Source organism: Bidens hawaiensis, unplaced genomic scaffold (assembly GCF_021521415.1).
Source record: "Bidens hawaiensis isolate Kalapana, Puna unplaced genomic scaffold, B.hawaiensis_p1.1 tig00001016_1, whole genome shotgun sequence".
NCBI lineage: Eukaryota > Viridiplantae > Streptophyta > Magnoliopsida > Asterales > Asteraceae > Bidens > Bidens hawaiensis.
Window position 1 is genome coordinate 3200081 of NW_027491059.1, and position 25505 is coordinate 3225585.

Genomic DNA, 25505 nt, shown 5'->3' on the forward strand with positions numbered 1-25505 from the left:
GATGAACCACATGAATCGTCATTTCATTGACCAACATCTGATTTCCAAGCGTACATGAAACGGTTCACGGATTTACGTAATCATCATGCACTTTAGAATGATTAAATGGAACATTTGTGGACGGTATAGAATAATAATAATAATTCATAGGTTTTATTATTAGGTAAAAGTATCAAGTTATCTCTTTTTCATTTTGTTAGAGATATTATCATTTTAAATTATATATTTTTTTATTTATTTGTTATATTTTTGTTAATCTATTTTTACTAATTTTTTATTATATTGCTATTTATTTAAATAAATCTATAAAAATTAAATATTTTATTATATTATGAAATTTTTATTTAAAATAAATGTAAAAGTAAAGGATGATGTGGAAATGTAAAGATGGTTTAAGAAGTTGTATTATCAGAGTAAAAATGTGGTTTTTAAAAAAGCTGATGCGACAATGATGTGACTGGTTTAAACCAAAAACTGTTGGAGATGGTATAAGAAGGAATAATGTCTCCATGGTAATGGCGCTAGAGGGCAAAAATGTATTGGGCGGCATCATGGTTAATGGCATGTTGTGGTTGTTTGGCGCCACGGTAATCTTTTTTAAATTTAATTGATTATATTGATAGTAAAAATATAATTCGACTTAGGAATTTGATATTTGATTTGCAGGGCGTCATTTTGGGGTTTGTGTTTCATATAGAAAGGATCGTTAAAACACGTTTAAATAGTTTGTGTTAAAATTGGAGGGAATACCATGAGCTAAAATGCCAAAATACGAAAGTATATAACCGACGAACATTCGTATAACTCTATTAAAACAACATAGAAGGTTTATGCACCATAAGATTTATAAACTTACTTTTGTCTAGTTGGTTTAATATAATATTTTTAAAGATTAAAGCCTAAGATCTTGTTACACTTCAAAGCTACCAATTGCATAGTGAAAGTAATCTTTTTTTCGCTTTTGTCACTTAAATGTAAATATCTTTAAGATCAAACAGCAACTATTTAACACTTGTAATAACTAAAAAGTACATTTGACATTGATTTTGTCAAACTTGAATATTTCTATTTTGATTCATCCAATTATTTTAATTATTTAAATCTCCTTTAACATTAAGCATTGTCTTTAGTTATAAACTTGTATACATGGCTTTATATACATTGTGAAACATAGAATAAGAAAGAAAAGGAAATTACCACAAAATATTTTTATAAAATCAATTAATTAATAAGGCTTTAAATGCATTAAACACCTTTATTGATATTCTTTTTTCGGAAAATAAAAAAGAAAATAAATATAGAAATAAATGAATGTCTATGGCATAAGTATATCTACAACCACTAACAACTCTTAAAATTTGAGAAAATAAATCAAACTCTAACCTAATAAAAACTCACGTCATGGCATATCATATCATATCATTAAATTAAATTACCGTCATGATAACTGCTTAATTCACCGTCAGTTTAACCATCTAACTCACACTGAAACATAGGTGCCGTTAACTCCGAAAAAATACTGTCTTCGCCTTCCGCATAACTGTTGGATTCGTGACACTCGAAATACGTTTGTATATCGTCTGGGAAGCTCCGCCGTGGCAAATCCGACTCTGGCGGCGGCGACAGCGAATCCGTCGTCGCCGTCGCTGAGGTCTGCTCAAGCATTTCCTTAAATTTCATAGACTTAAATAGTAACCCGACGGCGGAGGCGCCACGTGGCGGCGGGAGGCGGTCGGTAGTTGTTTCGCCGGAGCTTGAAGTTTCCGGTTGGTTGTTGTAACTGAAGTTTAACTCTAGGTCTTGACTAGGGTTAAATATTGGGTTACTGTTAAAGTTTGTTTGGATGCCGTCAGAAACGGAACTGTTGGAATCTGTTTCATTGGGTTTTGTTAAGTTGATGTAACGGCTGAGGTCAAAATTTGTAACGGCGTTAAGTCCTCTGTACTCTATTGCTGCCAAGTCATATGCGGTTGCTGCTTCTTCTTGAGTAGCTGAGTGACAATATGACAAAAGTTCAGGGGCGTATTTGTAATATTACAATATAAAATCAGACACTTTTTTGCTAAATTTAGGTAGAGGTGTATACTACTCGAGATCATCTTTTTTAGAAGCTCAAGTTCAGATAACTTGAGCCAGCTTGCGATTTTAAACAAATAAATTATATATATATTTAAAATAAAAACTCACTTAAGTTGTGAAAACTCTACAAATTCATTCTCAACTACATGTTTTTAATTAATGTTTAAATCTTGTGGTTCACAATTAAAATGAATAAAAAATGTAAATATAAAAATAATTTTTTCTCTTTTCTGAAAACATATATAAAAATTAGTAAAAAAATATTAAAAAATAGCAAAACATTTTTTGATGTTTCGATGTTTTGTATTAAATGTTACAACATATATTACATATAACAAAAAAAAAACGATGTTACATAGGGTTTTCGCAGGTTTTCACAACTTAAATGGGTTTTCATTTTAATTTTACCCTATATATATATATATATATATATATAGGTGGGTTATAGTGAAAACTCTTTTTAAAGAGAAAAATTAAAAACTCATAAAAACTTCTAAAAAACTATTTTTGACTTTTAAAAAAAAAATTTTTGAAGTTTCTTTTTTTTCTATTATTCTTATATGTTGTTATTGGTTAAAAAAAAAAATTTGTCAGTAACCTTGTCGGTATAGGGCGCATGTGTAATAGTGTGCATTGCATATATGCAAAAGTGTTTGTATTGCATAGAATACAACACTATTGCACATATTTGATACACACTATTGTATATATGCAATATAAGACTAATACATACATTGAATACACATTAGTACGTATGTGTAATACAACATTAACACACATGTGCACCACATCGACTTTTATTTTATTATTATTTTTTTTTCATATAATACAACACTACTACACATATACAATACACAAATATTGAATATATGCAATAAAACACTATTAAACTCAAAAATACATAGTAATACACATGTGTAATACAACGGTATCGCACAGTAATACGTATGTGCATTACAACGGTTTTTTTTATTTTATATTTTTCGAGTGAAATATAAGAAAATATAAGAATAATGGCTAAAACAGAATTTTGAAAATATTTTTTTTATTTTTAATTAAAAATAATTCTTTAGGAGTTTTTAAGAGTTTTTAGTGTTTTCTGTAAAGATGAGTTTTCTCTTGATCCTCTCCCTATATATATATATATATATGTTTACTTTAATTGCTATTATATGAAAATTATTATAAAAATAAGTAAATAATATAACTAAAATAAATAATTAAAACACGTCGAGCCTGAGCCGAACTCGAGCTTGAAAAATCGTAGACGAGCTTGGGCTTAGCTCATTTACACCTCTAAATTTAAAGCCTTGTAAATTAATCGAATAAGCACAAACGTGACTTATTCATGTGCATACATCTAGCTTTAACTAAATAAACGCATAAATAGGAAATGTTAGCCAAACTAATTTTCTTGTTCATGTTTGTTTGTTAAAAAAAAGGTTCGTGTTCGTTTATTAATATCCTAAGAACCTAAATGAATGAACAAGACATGTATTTATGTTCGTTGAATTAATAAATGAACTTTCCAATGAACAGTTTATCAAGCATTCGAATTATTTACATGCCCAACATTTCTTTGAATTTAAAGTAAAAATAATTAAATTATTACGTGCATGAAATATTTGGTAGGAGGTTGGGACCATGGTCCATGGAGTTAACAAGTTGACGTCAAAACCAGCTTTAAATTTTCATAACGTCACTAGTTAGCAGTTGAAGGTTGGTAATCTATTATACCAACTACGTCTTCATTTATTTTTTATAACTTTCCATTTTAATTTTTACTTAAACAATTTTTTTTATTTAAACCAATAAAGTTATCAAAAAATAAGTTCAGAACGGTATCAAGAAGAGACAATGTGGGCCCAGTCAGGATACGTTTTTTCCGGAGGCATGAAAACTTTAAAAAATTCCAATACTTATGAACGCACTAATGTGATAGACTCTTCTAATATTATGATTTTGTTAATTGTTATATTTATTACTATAACTTTATCATCGTTTAATAAACATTAGTTTACATCACTGAGTTTATTTAGGCCGAAGAGACATATTTTAAGAATCGACCAGGGCACGTAAATTATAAATATAGGGTAAGTGTTTATCAATAAGTCCATTACTTTTGAAGGGGATGTTTAATGTTTGATTACAAATAAAAAAAAGTCTTATGTCACACATTTAAAAGTATAATTTAGGGTTTTGTATTTTTCATTTGTAGGTAAGCAACTTTTGATTTGATGGCATAAAATAACAAAATGTAAAATAAAAAATTTACCGTATGTTCCAAGATAAAGATATTTATTGCCAAAAACCCTTCCAATACGAGCCTCCCACCTACCATTATGATGGTGCCTACACATTAAATATTAATAATAAAAAACTTATAATTATACCACCACAGTACCACACTATCGTTATCAACCTCCCAAAAATCAATGGACAAAAATAAAATACCTTGCTACACCTCTATATTTTGATACTCCACGTGAAAAACCGCTACTTTTTCTATCATGACATTAATAATAATTAGATAAGAAATAAAATGCGCAAATAAATTTTTATGTTGTGTGATTGGAATTTAATAATCTCAACTTTCTCGTATTAATTGAGATTAATCACTAATACCAACTACCAAGTGAGGAAATGCTTACAGGTAGTCCACCGTTAACTTTTTGATGGCGTGGAAAATACATATGGGACTGTAGGAGAAAAATACGTTCAAAGTTGAGACTATCTGTAAACATTTCCTGATTAATCCCGGCCAATAGGTGAAAGTTGAAATTAATAAAATCAATACACCTTTTATGCATCTACTTTATATTTTTCGGAATGACATGTTAATTCTACTATATTTTACATCAATAAATTTAAACAACTTCTTTGCTCTTATTAGCATCTGGGATCTTCGATCTATGAGGCACATGCCTCTATCAATTAAGCTAGCCTCACATTAAAAAATTCATAACGGCGCTATATTAAATATAACGAAGATGAGGGTAGTGGTTTTGTATATTGGTATCTACTTTATGTTAATGAATAATGAGAAAATGTTTTGAAAAATATAAACATTCTAGACAAAAATTTCGTGTCGACATGGACAATGACCTATGAATATATCTAAAATAATAGACATGTGTGACTTGTACGAAATACAGGAACATTACAAACTATTCAACGACAAAATGGTCGATTTTAAAATATTATGTCGATTGCTTTACCTTCGTAGCGATCCAATATACTCCTCTTTCGATAAACTCTCCATTTCTTGAAGCTCGTCTTTGTACGTTCCTAGCTGCGATTTAATTTAACATAAGTTGCATAACTATTAAAACTACTAATACGTGTTCATAAATAAATAATTAGGAGTTTAAATTAGAGAAAAAATATGGTAAATAAAAATAAAAAAATTACAGGAAAATTGAGGATGGTATCTTGTCCCCAATACTTCAATGCTGCCAAGTCATATGCATGTGCTGCGGCTTTTTCATCGTCGTAAGCCCCTAAATATCACCATTTTGGATAAGTTCAAATTTGTATTTTTGAACATCATTTTGAATTCAAACAAGTTTTCCCACTTTTTATATTTATATTATAATTTAATATGAGTCATGATATTTTGATATACATCCTGATATTGATGACACATTGGCATGGATGTTGCAAGAGTATAATAATTATCCGAACCATCCAAATCGAGCTAAATCAGCCGGTTCAGTTTTAGGGTTTGGTTTACGGTTTGAAACTAGTAAAGTAAACTGAACCGGCTGATATATTTAAAAATCAACTTTTCTTTAACCTATATGGGTTAAAGAAAAAATTGCTTTTATTTAATGTAAAAGAATCTTAATCTTAAAACTTATAATACGTAACTTTAAGTAATTTAATTATAATGAGAATAGATTATTAATTTAATCGATTTAGTGGTCCTTCGCTTTACATTTTCTCCCTATATTTAAAAAGACAAAACATTTGGTCTTTTAATGATATAGGCAAACCGCTAAAACGAACCATTTTGAACGGTTTGGCCGCTCCAGTGAACCCAATGATTCGGTTTAGTTTCTCAAAAACCGTAATTATCTGTTTGATCCAATAAGCTTACCTAAATATACTGTATGTATCAGCAAATTGCCACCGTTTCCACAAAACAGCAATCATAAACAAAAATTAAATCAGTAATTAAACAAAATCGAATCAAACAATTAAAATTAATCACGATATGATCTCAAAAAATAAAAGTATTAAAAACCTTGTCTTCCTTTTTTATTCTGTGACTGATTCCAACAATTCTTATCCCACAAATGAGCTTCATATCTACCCGTCCATCTATGCCTTCACATTCAATCAACAGTGTTTACATCGACACATAATGCAAACCGGCAACTAGCTGTTCTGCTAGCCCTTTTGGATCAGCTTCGCTATTCAAAATGGGGTTGCGGCGCAGCTTATTGTTCGTTTACGTGCCACTTCATTGTAATCGTTTTGATTTTAATGAAATTACTTTACGTTTCTTAAAAAAAAAAATTAAACATTAATGTTACTCCCAGTTTCATATTTCCTTTTACTGAAAAAATATCTCAATGCAAACCGGCGACAAGCTTTTGGATCGGCTAGTATTCGTTTTGAGTTTAATGAAATTATTTTATATTTCCTAAGAAGAATAAAAAAACTAACTCGTACATCGTGGGGTCATAAGATTAAAAAAACGTACCTGGTTACGCCTCGATAAACTGAGCTCCGCTGGGGCGGCGAGTCTCTCTGAACCGTTTTACGCGTTCTCTTAACCGGTTTCGTGTCGTTTGATGACACATTCTTCTTCTTCTGTGAGATCCTCGCCATTCAAATGAAATTCACCCAAACACTTTAACAGATAGTTTTTTAGACCTAAGAGGAAAAAAAACCAGACTGGCTCTCAGCGTCCAATAAGAATGGACAATTGTTGAAACATATAAAGCAAGCAATAGACGTGAGAGAAATAATAATAAATAAAAATAGAGTGAGTGGGAGCCGGCAAATGGATTAATGGTATTTGTAATGGTACTAGAGTGTTTTACTGTGTGGGTGGGGTGGGTGAAAGGAGAAAAGAAGGCCGCCTGTGAGCGGCTGGGATTGGTTAAATTGTATTAAGTTTTGTGTTGTTCTCACGTCATTTGGATTTGATGGTGAAAGCAAAAGGGGAGGTTTTTGGGGTTTAGTAGGTGTTTATAGAGCCCTAATTTCATTTGTTTGTTTTTAGGCCCAAATCTAAGAGCATTCTCATCGAACCCCTCATATTATGTAAGGGGTGTTTTTATAATTTAGAGAGTGATTCAGGGTGGTTATGAATAAAGAGATTTTATATTTTAGAAAAAGTAATGAATTTTCTGTATATTTAAAAAATTACTGTTCATCCCTTATAATTTTTTAATATATTTTGAGAGTAGTTGTAAGTGAAGGAAAGAGAAAAGGTAATGAGAAAAGGTATAAGAAGTATTATTTAATTGAAATAAAGAGAGAAAATATAGTGAGTTTTAGTGTAATTTTTAGTTTAAGAATAGAGGGTGGAATGAGAATGCTCTAATCTAATCTAATGGTGGACTTTGGGAAATGGGGATCCACCCCTAAAGTTAACTTTAAATTTTGTTTTTTTCAATCTTTCTTTTTTGTTTGTATTTTTTTTATATGTTTATGAAATATACATATTAAAGAATTATAGTTTAGTTAAGCAGATTTCTCCTGTTAAAAGAATAACTAGTTTTGGGCACAGACCGTTCCGTTTTTTTAATTCTTGGCTGGAGCCTAGTGACTTCGAGGAGGTGGTCTGCGGGGTGTGTGTTAATCGGACGTCAGTAGGTCCGGCGGATGTGAATTTGGGCAGAAAGTTTAAAATTTTGAGGAACGAAATAAAAAAGTGGTGGGACATAACCAAAGATAAAGAAGGAGAAAAAGAAGCAGTGTTGAAATTGGAATTGGAAAAGATTGAAAATGATGCAGAAGTAAAAGATTTGTCCGAGTAAGAAGAATGGGTTAGATGGGAGTGTTTAAAAGAGTTGTCGAACAAGAAAGTTTCAGATTTGAAACAAAGGTCAAGGACCCGCTGGGCCATACACGGAGATGAAAATTCTGCATTTTTCCATGGTATTATCAATAACAGGAAACGAAAAAAATAATATTCCTGGGTTATATATTGATGGAAGGTGGTGTGACAAACCAAAAATAATTAAAAAAGAGGTTATGGGTTACTTCAGAGATAGGTTTAAAGAAGAGGCGAGAGAGAGACCGAGTTTAAAATGCAAAAATGTCAAGAAATTATTGGAAGTAGATGCAAATTATTTAATTTCCAATTTCTCTAAACAGGAAATCAAAGAAGCTGTCTTCGAATGTAAAGGGGACCGTGCCCCGGGACCGGATGGGTTCAATTTCAAATTTATAAAACGTTTTTGGGAGTTTTTTGAAGGGGATTTTTGGAATATTATGGCAGATTTTCATGCGAATGGGAGTTTTAATAAAGGAGTCAGTTCTTCGTATATTGCGCTGATTCCAAAGAGTGTGGATCCGAGCTGTTTAAATGAGTACAAACCTATCAACTTAGTGGGTGTGATAAACAAGGTGATTTCAAAGGTGTTGGCCAACCGTTTAAAGAAAGTGTTAGGGTCGGTTATTTCTGAATCTCAATCGGTGTTTTTAAAAGGGAAGGTAATTCTCGATGGGCCTCTTATCGTGAACGAGCTCATTGCTTGGGCCAATAAGGCTAATTATAAAGCCTTTTTCCTTAAAATTGATTTCGAAAAGGCTTATGATAATGTGAATTGGAAGTTTTTGATATCAGTTTTGGGTTAGATGGGTTTTCCCTCGGTTTGGTGCTAATGGATTAATGGCATTCTTTCCTCGGCTAGGTCGTCGGTTCTAGTAAATGGGTCGCCTACCTTTGAATTCCAATGCAATAAAGGGATGAGACAAGGCGACCTGTTATCTCCTTTTTTATTTCTTGTTGTTATGGAAGCTTTTTCAGTAATGGTTAATCAAGCCGTAGCGGAAGGTATTTTTAAAGGAGTTAAAACTCCGAACAGGGGACCTTTGGTGTCCCATCTCCTTTACGCCGATGACGCCATAATTATAGGAGATTGGTCGAAAGAGAATATGGAAAATGTGAATAGAATTATGAGGTGTTTCTACATGTGCTCGGGGCTCAAAATAAATTTTAAAAAATCTGTCTTATTTGGAACCAATATTCCAGGTGCTGAAGTTGGAGAAATGGCGGGTGTGCTCGGATGTGAAGCTGGTAAAATGCCTTTTATTCACCTTCGCATTCTGGTGGGTGCCAATATGAATAAAGTGCACAACTGGAACGGGACCATGGATATTTTTGAAAAAAGGTTGGCGGTGTGGAGAGCACACTCTTTATCTATAGGTGGAAGGGTTGTGATGATTAAAGCGGTGCTAGAAAGCTTACCGGTATATTATTTCTCTATCTTTAAGGTGCCAAGTAAGGTGGTGGAGAATTTGGAGAAGATAATGAAGAGATTCTTATGGGGAGGGTCGTCTACTGCCAAAAAAATCCATTAGGTAGCTTGGGAGAGAGTTGCTCTTCCTAAAGGTATGGGTGGTCTTGGCTTATCTAGACTTAGAGATGTGAATAACTCGCTTCTTGCTAAGTGGGGTTGGAGATTCAAATCTGAGGTGGGCGGGTTATGGAAAAGAATTATTATTTCTATTCATACTCAAACTAAAGATCGGGAAGTATTGCCGACCAGGAAAGGAAATTCTGGAGTTTGGATTAATATAGCTAAGGTTGTGAATAATTTGGTTTTTGGGGGGAGCAAGATGGTGGACCTTATAAAAGGTAGGCTAGGAGATGGACAGTGTATGAATTTTTGGAGTGATAATTGGGTGGGATCTACAAGTTTAAAAGAGGCTTGCCCTCATTTGGTTAAGCTTGAAAAAAACAAAAGGTGTAAAGTAAAGGACCGGTTTTGGAGGAACGGAGGCAGTTTAGGGTGGGCTTGGGATTGGCATAGGAATCCTAGTTCTGCTCAAGAAATGGAAGAGTGGGAGAAGATTTTTAAATTGATGAATGCTGCAAGTTGGAAGGAAGGTACGGACTCATGGGAATGGTTGGGAGATAAAGATAGAGAGTTTTTGGTGAGCTCGGTTAAGAAGATGTTAATAAAAAATAAAGATGTTAGAAATAATTATGTCATGAGGTGGTGCAAATGGGTACCGGCAAAATGTAATATTCATGTTTGGAGGGCCTAGATGAATAGAATTCCTACGAGGGGCGCGCTTGAAAGAAGGAATTTATCGGTTCCTTTTATTGAGTGCGCTTTATGTGAGGCGGGGAGGGAGTCGGCCGATCATATAACCACAGGTTGTTTCATCTCGACTATTGTGTGGGATCATATTAGTCGATGGTGCAAGATAGCTCCCATATACGGCTTTTCGGTTAGAGATATGTTAGAACTTCACAAGATCATCAAGCTTGGTGAGATAGAGAAAGAGGTGTTTCATGGGATTATTATTATCGGTTGTTGGAGAATTTAGAAAGCGATAAACGAAAAGGTTTTTGAAGGCAAGGAGGTGAAAGTAGATGAGATAATTGGAGATATTAAAGCGCTTGGATTTTTATGGTTCAATAAAATATCAAAGTATAGGTCGGTAGATTGGTTAAAATGGTGTAAATTTGATTTCATGTAGTTTTGTTCTTGTTTGTGACTCTACTCTTCGGGATGTGGAGGGTGTGTTGGTGTTGTTGTTTGTTTCCTTTGTTGGTGTTGGTTCGGTTATAAATATTCACAGTTCAAAAAAAAAAAAAAAAGAATAACTAGGTTTTGTTAATGTTTAAATAAATTTATATAAATAACCTTATTGAGTTTTAAGAATTTAAATACTTCATTCTTAACCACACATTTAATCAAATAAATTAGATTATGTAGTTAGGATTAAATGCGATTAAAAAATTAAGTAGAAAAGAGAATAAAAATGTATATTGACAGCACTAATTTAAACGTTCGTTACACCTATGTAAAATATCGACTCGGTACGTAAAAAATTCTATAATTTTTCTACATGCATGTAACCTATATTATATATATTATATATATGTAAAAAAAATTTAAAAAAAAATTGTTACCTTAAAACATTTATGAAAAACTCTTATAATCAATTGGCTTTTTTTTCTCTTCATAGTTACCTTTTCGCTTGATATTAAACTAAAAAATAATGAATAAATAATAAAAAAAAGTTCCATATATATGTTTCCTTTTAAATAATTTAGTTTTAATATTGTGAAAAAACTAGAATGAAGTACAATTTAAAATTATAGTGGTGCTTAAAGTTGAAAAAAGAAGTGACTAAAATTAAACAATGAAGGAGCTTAATTACATATGGTATATTTTATTTTATATTTTGTATAAAACTTCTATTTTGTGGTTGTTTTAAATTTTTGTAATAAAAAACCATGTGATTTAATTATGCATGCAGTTGTTGACATATAAGGTCTAGTATTTTTTGGATTTTACAATCTATAAACGGTTTGAAGGTACAAAAGAGGTGAAGATGAAACCCCATGTGTAAGGGGCTATTAATCTTTTTAGAGTTTGATTATGTTCGACATTAATTTCAATTTTTCATCTCCAATCACAGCTCATTCAACTCTCAATATCTCGAATATTTTGATAAATTTGTATAATATTATGCTTTTTAGAAATCATATACAAAAATGAAAAAATGTATGTTATCATATTTTTAAGTGTCAGGATTCTAAGCAAAAATAACATACTTTGTATTTTTATCTTTTACGAAAAAAGCTTCAAATTTTATATTCCGCTTTACCAAAAAAGATCAAGCTCACATCAAATCATGTTCGTGGATAAAATCATGATCGCTTGGTGTTCATCGCAAAATTTTATAACAAAGTTCTAACTAAATATACATCTTTAAAAATGGCATTGGTTATTCACACACCCTTAACCTATTCATACACCCTTTAACGTGGGGTTCTATACGATCGTATAGCCCCTATACGATCGTATGTAAGATGTGTGGATAACCAAAAGGTGTACGAATAACGTATTGCTTAAAAATTAATGATTTGTCACAAACTTACAGATTAACTTATTTATCTTATTGTTATAAATAATGCTTGTGATTAAATACTATTTAACAGTACTGTCTGTTAAAGTAAGTTGCGTGGATTAATTTGCACCATTGGGAGATCACGTGCTCACGTGACTATGGCAAGATGTGGACATTGTTAAACAATTTGTTATTTGTTCCCAGGATATTAACATTGAACTTATCTTGATGACTCCTTTTGCAAATAATAATATTCCCAAAGGCATTCACTTTTATTGAATCATTTTAAATGATTTAAACTTGTTAACTATCTATCGCAAAGGCTCAAAAACATCTACAAATATACCTACTATGATCACAAGTTATGTATATATACTTTAAAATTTTTATTTTCTTCCATACAAACATCCTTATAAATCCTTACATTTTCACATAATTATTAGTTTTTATATTATTTTTTGTAATCAAATGATTTAAAATTCCAAATTATAATATATATATATATATATATATATATAATATTATTTAACTTATTTATAGTTGAAGATAAAGAATAGTTGAACCAAAGAGACAAGTTCAAGCACATGTAAATACAAAACTTTCACGACATATAAGAGTTTGATTGCTGCTCCAATCTCAACAATTCTTCTCTTCACATTGAGTCATTGATGTGCCACTTTACTATTGGAAAATTTAGTAAAATGTGTTTTTACTAATATAATAATGAACGAGATATCGAATGAGTGGTCAGTGTAAATAATGCTATGTCACTAATCATGTCATGACCAATACTATCTTGTATTCAAATTGATGGTTCATGTAACCTATTAAAAATGTTTCATATGAGCTCAAGAGTCTTTTTTATTACAATTTAATATGCCAATTAACTCTTGTTTATGGCATGATTAATGGACATAGAATTTATGGTTTGTATTCTTATAATGAACATAAAGGTTAATTTTATAAGGTAGACAAGAATAAGCTTTACCATAAATTCCACCAACTAAAGAAACATAACATATTTCTTTCTTCCAAGAATAATTAGAGAGGAGTACTCTTTAAACTTCATATTCTCTTTCCAAGTTCTAATACACTAATCTACCCGGTGTAACCTCGAGCGTGTGGTCTTCCCCGGCAGTACGAACTGCTTCGGCTGTTGTACCCTGGGAGATAGACGCGTTGTCTAATGTAGAGGCGCGAAATCTGTTTTAAGATTGTAGGACATGGGTCACTTTAGTAGAAATGGTTTCTTTTATATATTATATCATTGGAAAACATTATATGTAAACGTTCAGTTTTATAATGTGCGATATAACATGTTTTTTTTTCACATGCGTGCTGGAAACCATTTTAGTACAAGGGTCTTAAACCTAAACCATATAAATTGTTTGATGTTTTTGGTCTTGACTTTGTTTTTTATAAACCCTTATTATTAATATAGTATATTGCAAAAGTAAGAAAGTGTTTTAAAACAAAGTTTTGCATATGCTAGATAATTCAAATGGCTTGCTACTCTTGCAAAAAATAGAACATGTTAAACTAAGATAACGCTCTCAAGGATACTCTATAGTGGAAAACAACTTCGTGTTGTGTGAACAAAATTGATTGTTCAAGTTTCGTTACTCAAATGTAGTAATTGTAACAACTTTGATGTTGCTTTGAACATATTTGCTCAAGAATATGGTTCCAAAACTGAAACGAGGATATGAGGATATGTGTTGAAATAATTTAAGGGAGTACCTCGATACAAAGCATAAAATGATATCATTGAAATAATTTTGGTCGGATGATGAAAGTGTTGAAGATAATAATAACACTTTGAGATTTGATATCTAGACGTCGTTTATTTATCCATTTGAATATTTATTATTAAAAAGTGTGTTACTTTTTATGTTGTAGTTTCGGTTGTATTATTATTTGTGTTCAATATCTTCGGATAACACTTTTAGTTTTACAACCAAATACAACAATATTTATTGTGACACAAAATTATTTTACAGATTTTTTTAACGAAAAATTAATGTTAAAAAAAAGGAATAATTTCAAATGGATAGTGCAAAAGGAATTTGGCATAAGAAATAACTTGTGAGTTGTTGCATTGCTAAGACAAGACATCAATTGTATAAAAATATCATGAGAGTTTCATGAGAAACGTGGTGAGTGTATTGAGATAAAATACACAATAACGAGATACGTCATCTGATGTTGAAAGCATCAACATGGAAATGCACAATTGTATGTTTTTGATAATTATAACATATGAAAGAAGTATATGTTATTCTTGTAAATGGGTTTATAAATCTTGTGAGATCTAGTATATGAGATTTAAAATAGCTAGTGATGGACTTGTAGATGATTATATTGCCCTAAATGTTGTTGGAACTATTTGGAGGATTTATCTTCAATTTTGGAAAGGCGGTCTAATAGTTGCATTGAAACAACAATAAAAATGTTTACATCACCTTAGACAATTAAGAATGCGACGTTGTTGAAAGTCAATCTAATTGACTAAATCTCGAAATGTTAGTGATTTATATTGTTATTATTCATCATGTTTGTGATGAATGTGTTCATCAAAGCGACTTGGATTAAAGACTTACGTTGAAGCCTTGGAGGTTAAAGGCAACCGAGTTATGACTTTAGCGGATGAATTAACTATTGTTTAAAGGCATTCCTAAAAACGAGGCTTAGGAATAGTAAAATGAAATATGATTATTTTGTCTAAACCGATAAATGAATGTTTGGAAGAGATAATGCGTTATCTCTTAAAGCTGTGAAGGACCAGAATGATGCATCTTCTGTTCACCTGCTAGAGTATTGTAGTCTAAAGCATGCTAGACTAGTACTTGTTAATTATGGTGCTTTGCGAAGACTAATTAACTTGAAACATTCAAAACATACACAAAAAAGAATTTGTGTATAGACAAATGCAAAGAAGGTTTTCATCCAATCTAAGGAAATGACATAACTTATGAGGATCTTAAAAAGATCTTAATTTTATAGATTGTCTAAGATAGTGGATTTATGATGGTTTGTTAACAAGCTTTTATGACCAATTTAACTTAAAGGCTAGTAAGTGGTGGAAGCTTACACTAAGGCATGTATTGCTTTATGAGCAAGCATTGATGAACTCGCTGATACAATGACGTGATCTTGTTCAAATCATGAGTGTCAAGTTTGTCCTTAGTAAAGTTAAACAAACAAAATCCAAATGCAAGAAATGTGGGGGAAGCCATTTAAGAAGAAACCCCTTATGGGTATGTACAAATGGTAATTAAGGTGACTTCTCAAGCGTGTGAAGAAAGAGAGAATCTTTTCTTACCCCATCTGCAAGTTGGATAATGTTTTCCAATAACACTTAAATGTGGGGGTGTCTTGCATTTTAACTTGGATGGTTTATCAATGAGGATTGTTGTAAAATAATCTAACATTGCAAACACACGACTAAGTGAATGACAAAAAGGTTGTAGTACATTATGAAGATATGTTTGCCTTAATGATAAGTGTATCTTACAAAGACAAATATTATAACCAGATTCAGGTGGCCACTGAGGTTATAGTCTTAGACACTTGACAAGAGGCAAAATTAACTTATAAGTGAAGAACGCATCATGACAACTGATCTCAACTACGCAAGTTATCTATAGTGATTAGACAAAGTCAACGATAATGTTATGGATCCAACAACCTGAGGGTGGAGTAGAGATCATGTTGTGGAATGAGACTAAAGCCTATGAAAAAGGGTATATAAAGGAAAACCTAACTTAGTTGACTGGAGATCCCGAGATCTAAGTTCAATAGGACAACCTAATTATATATCTAAGGGTGGTCACTATGGGGGCATAGTTTATGTATAAGTTGACACATAAGCTAATATATATATTCTCCTAAATTATAAAGGGAGTCTAATTACTTCCTAGTCCATTCCTATAACAACAGTGATATGTTGGGAGGCTAAGCATAATATATGGTTAATGATTTGTGTAAATCATTATTGTCACACCCCAATCTAGGGCCTAGGAGTGTGACCATTAGTTGGTACCTGTTTTGTAAATATATCAGAGTAGCGGGTTTATTTTAGCGGAAGTCTTTATATATTAAAAATATTAATTTACATTATCATAATTACTCGGGAATTAAACACCCGAGTTTCAGTTTTACAAAATCATGATATTAATTATACAAGGATTTATATTTATCAAAAACGAGCCATCCGTAGCGATCTTCTAATGACTCCCATCCTTGTATATCATCTATAGTCATCTAGTTACCTGCATGGGTGGGAAAAACACGTCAGCTATATGCTGGTGAAACGTTGACTCGATAAAACATTTATAACAGTCGTTAAATACAAACATAGTTTTCTGTTTCACAATCTCAGCAGGAATGCCTGTCCATTCCCGGGAATTTGTACCACTGCCCTACACACACAATTCAAAGGTTCCCCGAGTATATAGCCCCTGTTCGGAGACAACCTTCCCCTAGGCTATATAACCCTGTTGGAGAACCGGTTATGATTGACTTGGTTTTGTATGCTAATTATCAGTTATGTTTGGATCCAGACACATGTGTATTCGGTCTGAGTTGCTTTTTATTATCTATGTTGTATTATAACGATTTTAGAGATTATATCTCATGCAAACATTTATCAGACTCTTTGTAATAAACAACCTGTTTATTACAAGAGTAAAATCAGTTCAGATAGAAAAAGGTTAACGTGTTCACCTCGTATATCAGTGGATAATATCAAACTCCTCTTCTTAGTATGCTTAACAACCTATATTCATAATAGGCATGCATAAGTATCTAGTTGATACTATTCATCAGACTTTAAGTCTGTTTCAGTTCAGCAGACTCAAGGTCTGATCAGCAGACTTAATGTCTGATTCAGTTCAGCAGACTCGAGGTTTGATCAGCAGACTCTTAAGTCTGACCTAACCTTAGTATAGTTATAGTCGTTTTATGAAAATACTTTGAATTTACATATGACGTTTGGAATAGCACGCTTTGGCCTAATAAAGGATATTACGTTGGCAAACTTCTCCAGGTAAGCAAACGGGTCCCGCGGTTGATTGGGATTTGTACGAATTGCTTTCCTTAGGCAAGAAGAGTCTACTAATGATATCCCCCTTCCAGTTACTACATGCCCGTCAAAATAATAGTTTTGATAACATTACTTCACGTGGAAGCAACGTCTTTGCTTTATAAAACATTACTTGGAAAATAATTATAGTTTAACGACTATACCCTTAACTAAGCTATATCTTATGTATTTAAAGTAACTAGTAAAGTAACTTAACCTTAATCCTACCTTAATCGGCTCGACGAGACTTAAGAGCTAAGAAATCAGCAGCAATTCAGCTTGTACTTCGTTACAAGATCAGCAGCTCGTTAAACAGCGTAACAACACCTCGTCTCTTCACAAAAACAGCCCAAGGCACCTCGGAACTCCCTTGCACGCTTACCAAGGTTAACTATGTGAAAACTAAGGTGAAAATGGGATGAAATGGCTTGAACCCGTAGCTGCCCTTTTATAGGTGAGTTTTGCAGACCATCGCGTAGCGCGATGGTCTTTTCCCCAAGGCCGTCGCGTAGCGTGACGCCGCAATTAATCAGAAGCTGCCACGTGTTGACACGTGGTTGGCCACGTGTCCCAGTTTACTTAACCTGGTCATCGCATAGCGCGATGAGACTAGTGAGTTTCTCCATCGCGTAGCGCGACGCCAACCTTTTTCTTGAGATGTGTGATTCTCTGTCGCGTAGCGCGACGGATTTCATCAGAGGACCATCGTGTAGCGCGATGGGTCTAAAAACCCAAAATTTTCATTTTCAGTCATTTAACTTATAATTTTGACATTTTTAGCCCCTTAACTTCTAATCTTTGACATTATTGGCCTAAAATTAGATGGGGTATTTTCACGGTGTTACAATTATAACCTTAATGCTTTTAATGATTTCTAGATAATCACCTATGTGAAAGAGAAGTGCGCAATTCCTAGAGTTTTCACAGAACCAGGCTAGTGTTCTAGGACCATAATGGACACGACAATGAGGGGATATGTCCGGCTAGGGAGAGTATTGTGTGAAGTGTATTGTCGTCTACACAAATAGGGGTTTGTTCAAGGACATCGCGTCTACTAACCGCTAGGAGACTAAGTATGCTTCACAAAGGAAAGTTTAAAGCTAACACCTACCTATCCTGCAATATTCAACTGTCGAGGTTATATTGGCAATTTTATGTGTATTTATCGATCTCTATTCATTTGGTGGATTGTTGGAAAATTTAGTAAAATGTGTTTTTACTAATATAATAATGAATGAGATATCGGATGAGTGGTCGGTGTAAATAATGCTATGTCACTAATCATGTCATGACCAATACTGTCTTGTATTCAAATTGATGGTTCATGTAACCTATTAAAAATGTTTCATATGAGGTCAAGAGTCTTTTTTATTACAATTTAATATGCCAATTAACTTTTGTTTATGGCATGATTAATGGACATAGAATTTATGGTTTGTATTCTTATATTGAACATAAAGGTTAATTTCATAAGGTAGACAAAAATAAGCTTTACCATTAATTCCACCAACCAAAGAAACATAACATATTTCTTTTTTCCATGAATAATTAAAGAGGAGTACTCTTTAAACTTCATATTTATCTTTCCAAGTTCTAATACACTAATCTACCCGGTGTAACCTCGGGCGTGTGGTCTTCCCCGGCAGTACGAACTGCTTCGGCTGTTGTACTCTGGGAGACAGACGCGTTGTCTAATGTAGAGGCGCGAAATTTGTTTTAAGGGAAGCGTGTTGAACACGTGCCTTAGCCTCAACCGTCAATATTAGTTTATTCGTTTTTATAGCAAAGGATCATACAAGAAGATACACATCAAGCCTTCGTTGAAGACTACACAAACGATCGTTCAAGAATACACGATTCAAGGAGCTTAGTCGATGACAAATGTGGTGAAGACACAAGACGAAGTTATTACATGAAGTACCCATCAAAGGCGCATTATCTTATCTATTTTGAATATAAAAATAAGTGTATATTATATTCATTTTATTCAATTTTGTAAACGGTATTGTACTTATATATTTCCTATTACTAACGAGAGTATCGTTAACGTTTATTTTATTTTTAATAAAAAAAGTGACCCATGTCCTACATTTACATGCTATGTTGGGTCATGAGTTATGTGTAAAAAAAATATCAAAAAGAATTATATTTTAATTTCAAAGTTGCGGTGATCGGAAGGGTAAAAATATCCAACCCAAGGCAAAAGCTTCATCTATAAAACATATGAAAGACGTAAAATTTTGACTCTGAAAAACAAAATCCATGAGTCCGTCATTGTGTATATAAGTGATTATTTGATTCTTACAATTTTTTTAAATTATTTTTTTTAAACACTCCCTCTGCAAATGTTCTAAGGTTAAAACATATATTATCTTAAATATATAAACGAAACATTTAAAAGCTATCTAGTTTCTCCGTATATTCTCTCAAATCACCAGCTTGCTTTTAATTATAAATAAAGGTTTCTCATACATTTGACAATAATTCACGGGTATGGGTCTTACCAAACCCAAATAACTCTTAAACAGGTTATAACATCTCATTATATTAAAAATTAATCTTACCAAATATTTGATATTGAAATCCTATAAAATAATTGCCCTGCTGGCGGTGCACGCATATAATGTATATATGTGTGAACTCTCGGGTGGGCAAAAGTAAAATTGCACTAATTTTGACGTTATTTTACTAATCTCGTGAAAATAACGTTAAAAGTGGGGGAAGGTTATTCAGGCATCATGTGGTGGCGTTGATAGCCGAAAGACAAGGGCACATGCACCAATCAGCCGGTGTCCCGATGATTGAGTGCTATGTGCCTTATGTCCAAGGCTTGATGCAAAACTACTATCGAGCCGGGGGTCTCATCGGAAGCAGCCTCTCTATCCCTATGGGGTAGAGGTAAGGTTGTCTACATCTTACCCTCCTCAGACCCTACCATAGCATTGCTATTGGTGGGATATACTGAGTACGATGATGATGATGATGATGATGAAATCCTATAAAATAGAGATATATTAAAAATTAATATCCATTTTTTTAAATATATATTATTTATAATTAAGTAACAATTTTATAGTGAAAAGAAATAAGCGGGTCATGGTTCTCACCAAATCAAGATAGCTTTTAAATGAGTTATAATATCTCATTTATTTGTGAAACCCTTTCATCATCAAACCCTAAGTATATTATTAACTTACTTACAATAAATAAAATTAAAATACAAAAAAACATATAAATACTAGAAACGATAAATGAAAACAGCCTCCGTAATACGGAGGATAAAACCTAGTAGTATAAATAAATTGGTAAGGTGAAATGTAAAAACATTACATATAATTTGATAAATTAAAAAAAAATAATAAAAAAAAACCCTATTTGATATTAACTTACATTAAATAAAAGCAAGTCTTTTATCTTTTTCAAGGAAAACTGGACACCGATAGAATGAGGATATAGGGCCAAAGTTATGGCTAGATTGATTGCCCTATATTTTAGGTGCACCATATTTGCGGCTCGTTTTTAAGACCACCACTCGAGGGGCCTGTTTTCTGTGCATGGCCATGGCAAAATTAATCAAACTCTTTATATATTCAATAACTTCACAAATCTATTGTATTTGGCAAAGGTATACGAAGATAGTCGGTTATTGACGAAAAGACGTACTATATTTAGGCGTCAACAAACATATATGACATTAGACCATTCTATTGATAGGGATATTTAATGACGTTGTTTTCTTATCGTTTGATTCAGAGTTGTCGGTCAATAGTAGTCAAAGGAAATATGTAAGTTATTATCCTTAAAAACATAAGAAATGCAAGTTGTTAAAAACGATCATAGACGTGTTCGGTTATATATCACATCAACAATGCACAATACTTAAGAAAATCATGATATTAATCTTTAAATCCAAAGCTATCATGTTTCACAAACATCCTTACATTTTCACATCGCGGTCATCTTGTGTTTTCTTTCATAACCATATTATTTATTACAATAAACTATTTATTTTTTATTTCGAGTATTCAATTTAATAAATCATGTGACAGAAAATGTACAAACTTTATAATAAACTATTTAGTTTCTATAACTTTCAAAAGTTATACGAATCTTTAAACTTTTTATAAAAATTTACATTCTTTTTATAAATTTTACAAATCATATAAAAAGAGAGCTTACTTATTTTATAAATTTTCAACAAAAATGAAAATAGAAATGCAAACAAACATGGAACCAAATCTCCCTTCCGCCCCCGCGACGACCACCTCACATTGGGGGCGTGTGAAGTCGGCGCCACGTGCTCTGACGAATGAGCTACGGTTTTCTTATTATAGATATTCTAATAATGCTGATGGTTAGAAATGTTTAACTAGCTGAAGCTAAAACTTGAACAGAATGTTGGGTGATTTGAGACTTTAGTGGTTACATGACACCTAAGAGATCGATGTAGCAATTAATCCACCTTATCTTTATCGTCATAAAGACAATTATCTCAAATGCATGATTTAAAGTGGTCACTAGTACAAAAATAACCGTAATATAAAAAAACAAAAAACAAAAAGTTAGTTAAATAAGTGGTTTTAGGAAAGTAGATAAACAAATTAATAAGTTTATTGAAAATCAATAAAAGATGGAAAATCAAAAGTTTGATTCTTTAAAAAAAAAAGTTATTATAACTATAATAAACTAGGTTTTATCCATGTATTACGGGATTGTTTTCATTTTTTGTTTCTAATATTAATATATTTTTTTATTTTAATTTTATTTGTGATAAGAGAGTTAATAATAATATACTTGAGTTTGATGATGAAAATGTTTCACAAATAAATGAGATGTTATAGTTCGTTTAAAAGTTATCTGGGTTTGGTAAGACTTATGACCTGCTTATTTTTTTTACTATAAAATTGGTTCTTAATTATATATAATATCTTTGGTTTTTTTAGTTTGGATATTAATTTTTAGTATATCCTTGTTTTATAGGATTTCCATATCAAATATTTGGTGAGATTAATTTTTAATATAATGAGATGTTATAACCCGTTTAAGGGTCATTTGGGTTTGGTGAAACCCATACCCGTGAATTCTGGTTATCTGGGTTTGGTGAGATCCATACCCGTGAATTCGGGTCAAATGCATGAGAAGCCTCCGTTTACAAATAAAATAATCTGGTGGCTTGAGAAAATATAGGAAGCAATCAGAGAGTTTTTAAAGTTTGCGTTTATATATATTTAAGATGAATTAAATGAATGTTGCTGCGGGTACATACGAAGAAATGAATAAAAAGGCTGTATTTGCCCCATAATTGAGAATAGGAACGATGGAGTAAATCCTAGAAAAATACCACTTCCTCATGAATTTATTCATAATTCAATATGTTACTTATTGAATACATGTAGGGAAAAATTAACGTGTAAACTAAAAAAACGTACTAACTATGTGAATCAAGTTGTGTAACTATCTATACAGCTAGTGTAATTATGCAAGTAATTACAATATGTTGTATATATAATTACACTATTTAAGTCGCACAGTTAACATGTTAAATTAATTTATATTTGGTCCATACCTAATACATGCATATCTTAATTATACAATATCTATTAACTACAAACAGAATACATTTTTGATACACTATGGAGCTATTTTATATCATCGCATATTCGCATATGAATTCAAATGGCATGCAAATGAATATAAGACGTAGACCAGAAGCCCAATTAGTTTTGTTTTGATAAATGGGCCGTGTTAAAATGTGAGCCCAAGTTATGCTTTAGTTATTCTTTAATCCTCTCCATTGAGGTGCACAAAAAACCCGAACCCAGACACAAAAAAAAAAATCCGGAACCGGTTTTTTTTAAACCCGGGTTGTTTATACCTGAATCCGGACCCGACCCGACCCTACCCGTAGGGTACGAATAGGGTATGACTTTCAATGTTGAAACTCGAACTCGTACCCGATATAAACCCGATAATACCCGAAACTCGGTTCTAGTTATACCCGAAACCCGGGTTTTTTGCATACCCGAACTGGATTTTTTTGCATACCTGATATTAGTGTTTGTGCACAAGTGTCTATGTGACACTTAACAATGGTTGTGTGGCTACCCACAGATCTATAGCCGTTCTTCAACGGATCTTTTTTAAAGCACGTATTTGATATAAATATTTTGTTTAGAGCAACGTCTTTTGATATATCAAACAACAATTTAAAACACATAAAATATATGTTTTTTTTATATCATTGTTTAGTTATTTACATATGTTTGAATGAACTTTGAAGTTTGTATGCAAAAAAAAATGGAGTTATAACTAAAAAACAAAGTAGAGGCTCGTTAACAGAAGAATGCTGCATAAAATTGGTTTTTTTAATACCCAGAAATAGGGTATTCAAATACCCGAAAAATGGGTTTTTTCAATACCCGAAAATAGAGTATTCAAATACCCGGGTATTGAAAACCCGGTTTTCAATACCCGACCCGGACCTGGTACATAGGGTATGGTTTTTCATGCCAATACCCGGACCCGAACCCGAGCCAGTTATTACTAATACCCGATTTTCCAATACCCGATCATACCCGTACCCGGTTCCATACCCGAACCCGGTTTTTTTAATACCCGATTTGTGCACCTCTACCTCTCTATAACAAAATTGAAACGTGTCATGTAAATTTGTATTTTTTTCATTAACGATCATATTTATACAAATTATTTGAGCTATGAAATGAAAAAAAAAGAGCATGCTCGAAGCAAGTAATGCAGCGAATGGGTTGTGCGCGTTGTTGAGTGAAAGGGGTTTGATTGATGGGGAAGAAAATGACAGAGGATCGACTCAAGATAATAATTACGATTTTTATACATGAAGTCGACACCATGCAAAAGATTCATGCTTCGATTAAGATGCTTTTGTCCTAATCAAAAGGTTTCATGCTGAGGCAGTAACGTAACCGTCATACTTTCTCTCTCCTGTTACTTAGATTATCTTTAATGCAACTTGTACAAGCGCATTATGCGGTTCTCACAGGTCTTAACATTTTTTGTTCTGAAAAATGCATCCTTGTATGTATATGTTTTTGTGTGTCTACATACATGTGTAGATGATGGTACAAATGAGAACCATAAGATATTTGATAATTATATTATTTACTAGTGAATACGCGTATTTTTCAAGATATGAATTAACTTGGAATGCTTTATACTACTAGTTAATTAAAGGTTGTGCATTGTTTAAAAACCCGACGTGACCAAATAGTTGAAAAAGATTTAGACTGAAAATCACACGATAACACATAAAATGTCGATCGTTGATGGTGTAGTACAAGTTATTTGGTAGATTGATTAACTATCTTGCCGGTTAGCTAGGTACATTAACACTTGCTAAATTAGAAATTTTAATTGATATGTATTCAATATATTTGCATGATATCCACTTTCTTATGCCAGTCACATGCTCCCAAACGTGTCACATATTTTTTATGATTGTTTTGTTTTCGGTTCTTACGCGGTTGTAGTTCTTTATTGAGTATCTACATTTATTATTTTTTTTTAATATATCTTATCTATGAATATAACTTAATCTGACTAAATAATCTGTGTTTAAAAGTGTGTGGTATTTAAAATATTATACTGAGTATTTTACAAAAATATCTACCCACATCAAATGGTACATTAAACATGAGTACAGATCCGAATTTTGTTCTTGATTGGAATAAGTGGGTCTCGTTAAAAGCGAATTTGTTTGGGTGGGAGGGGAGATGGGTCGGGTTGCAACTTCAGATGCATTACATAAACGCAGGGTGCTCGCAGAGACCAAATAATCAGGGCCATCACGAAGAATTTAAATATCTTAGTCGAGATGAAATAAAAAGGCCTGTAAACCAATGTTTTAAAAATCGGTTTTTTACTCGTACCGGATTAGGCTAAAAAACGGTGCAACCGGTTGAACCGGGTTATACCAGAAGGCTCAACCGGTTGAGTAGGTTACCTTATAATTTCCTATAAATACAACTTTAACTCCAAAAATAATCTAAAAGTAAACGATTCCATAATAAAAAATAATCCAAAATTTAATCTATATAAAAAAATAATTCAAAAAAGCACTCAAATCCCAAAGTTTACATGTTTGATGCTAATTGTTGGGTGAAAATTAATTTTGATAAAGTATGGGCCACAAATATCAAAAATTTCTCGAACTTAAAACCGGTTTGCTGGTAGAAACCATTATTTTAGAAAAAACCGCCGGTACGATGTTCTAGCAAACCGCCAAAAATACCGGGCTCAAAATACCGGCTTGCTA

At 32.4% G+C, this 25505-nt stretch overlaps 1 protein-coding gene across 1 annotated transcript; it reads right to left on the reverse strand.

Moving 5' to 3' along the window:
* Positions 1-1442: 1442 nt before the first annotated feature.
* On the reverse strand, positions 1443-6915 carry LOC143551802 (AP2-like ethylene-responsive transcription factor At1g16060). The gene is made up of 7 exons (XM_077042155.1): positions 6788-6915; positions 6326-6408; positions 5491-5579; positions 5298-5371; positions 4534-4584; positions 4355-4431; positions 1443-1991 (listed from the first exon to the last, which is right to left on the reverse strand). The coding sequence occupies exons 1-7, from the start codon at positions 6913-6915 to the stop codon at positions 1468-1470; spliced, it is 1026 nt and encodes a 341-aa protein (XP_076898270.1). The 3' UTR covers positions 1443-1467.
* Positions 6916-25505: the final 18590 nt, after the last annotated feature.

Bases quoted from the DNA above. Each gene is read 5' to 3' on its own strand.
- LOC143551802 (XM_077042155.1), bottom strand. From the start codon at position 6,915: ATGGCGAGGATCTCACAGAAGAAGAAGAATGTGTCATCAAACGACACG. The intron at 5,580-6,325 runs GTTTTTAATACT...GGTGATATTTAG, and splicing joins GAATAAAAAAGGAAGACAAG to GGGCTTACGACGATGAAAAA. The intron at 5,372-5,490 runs GTAATTTTTTTA...ATTAAATCGCAG, and splicing joins ATACCATCCTCAATTTTCCT to CTAGGAACGTACAAAGACGA.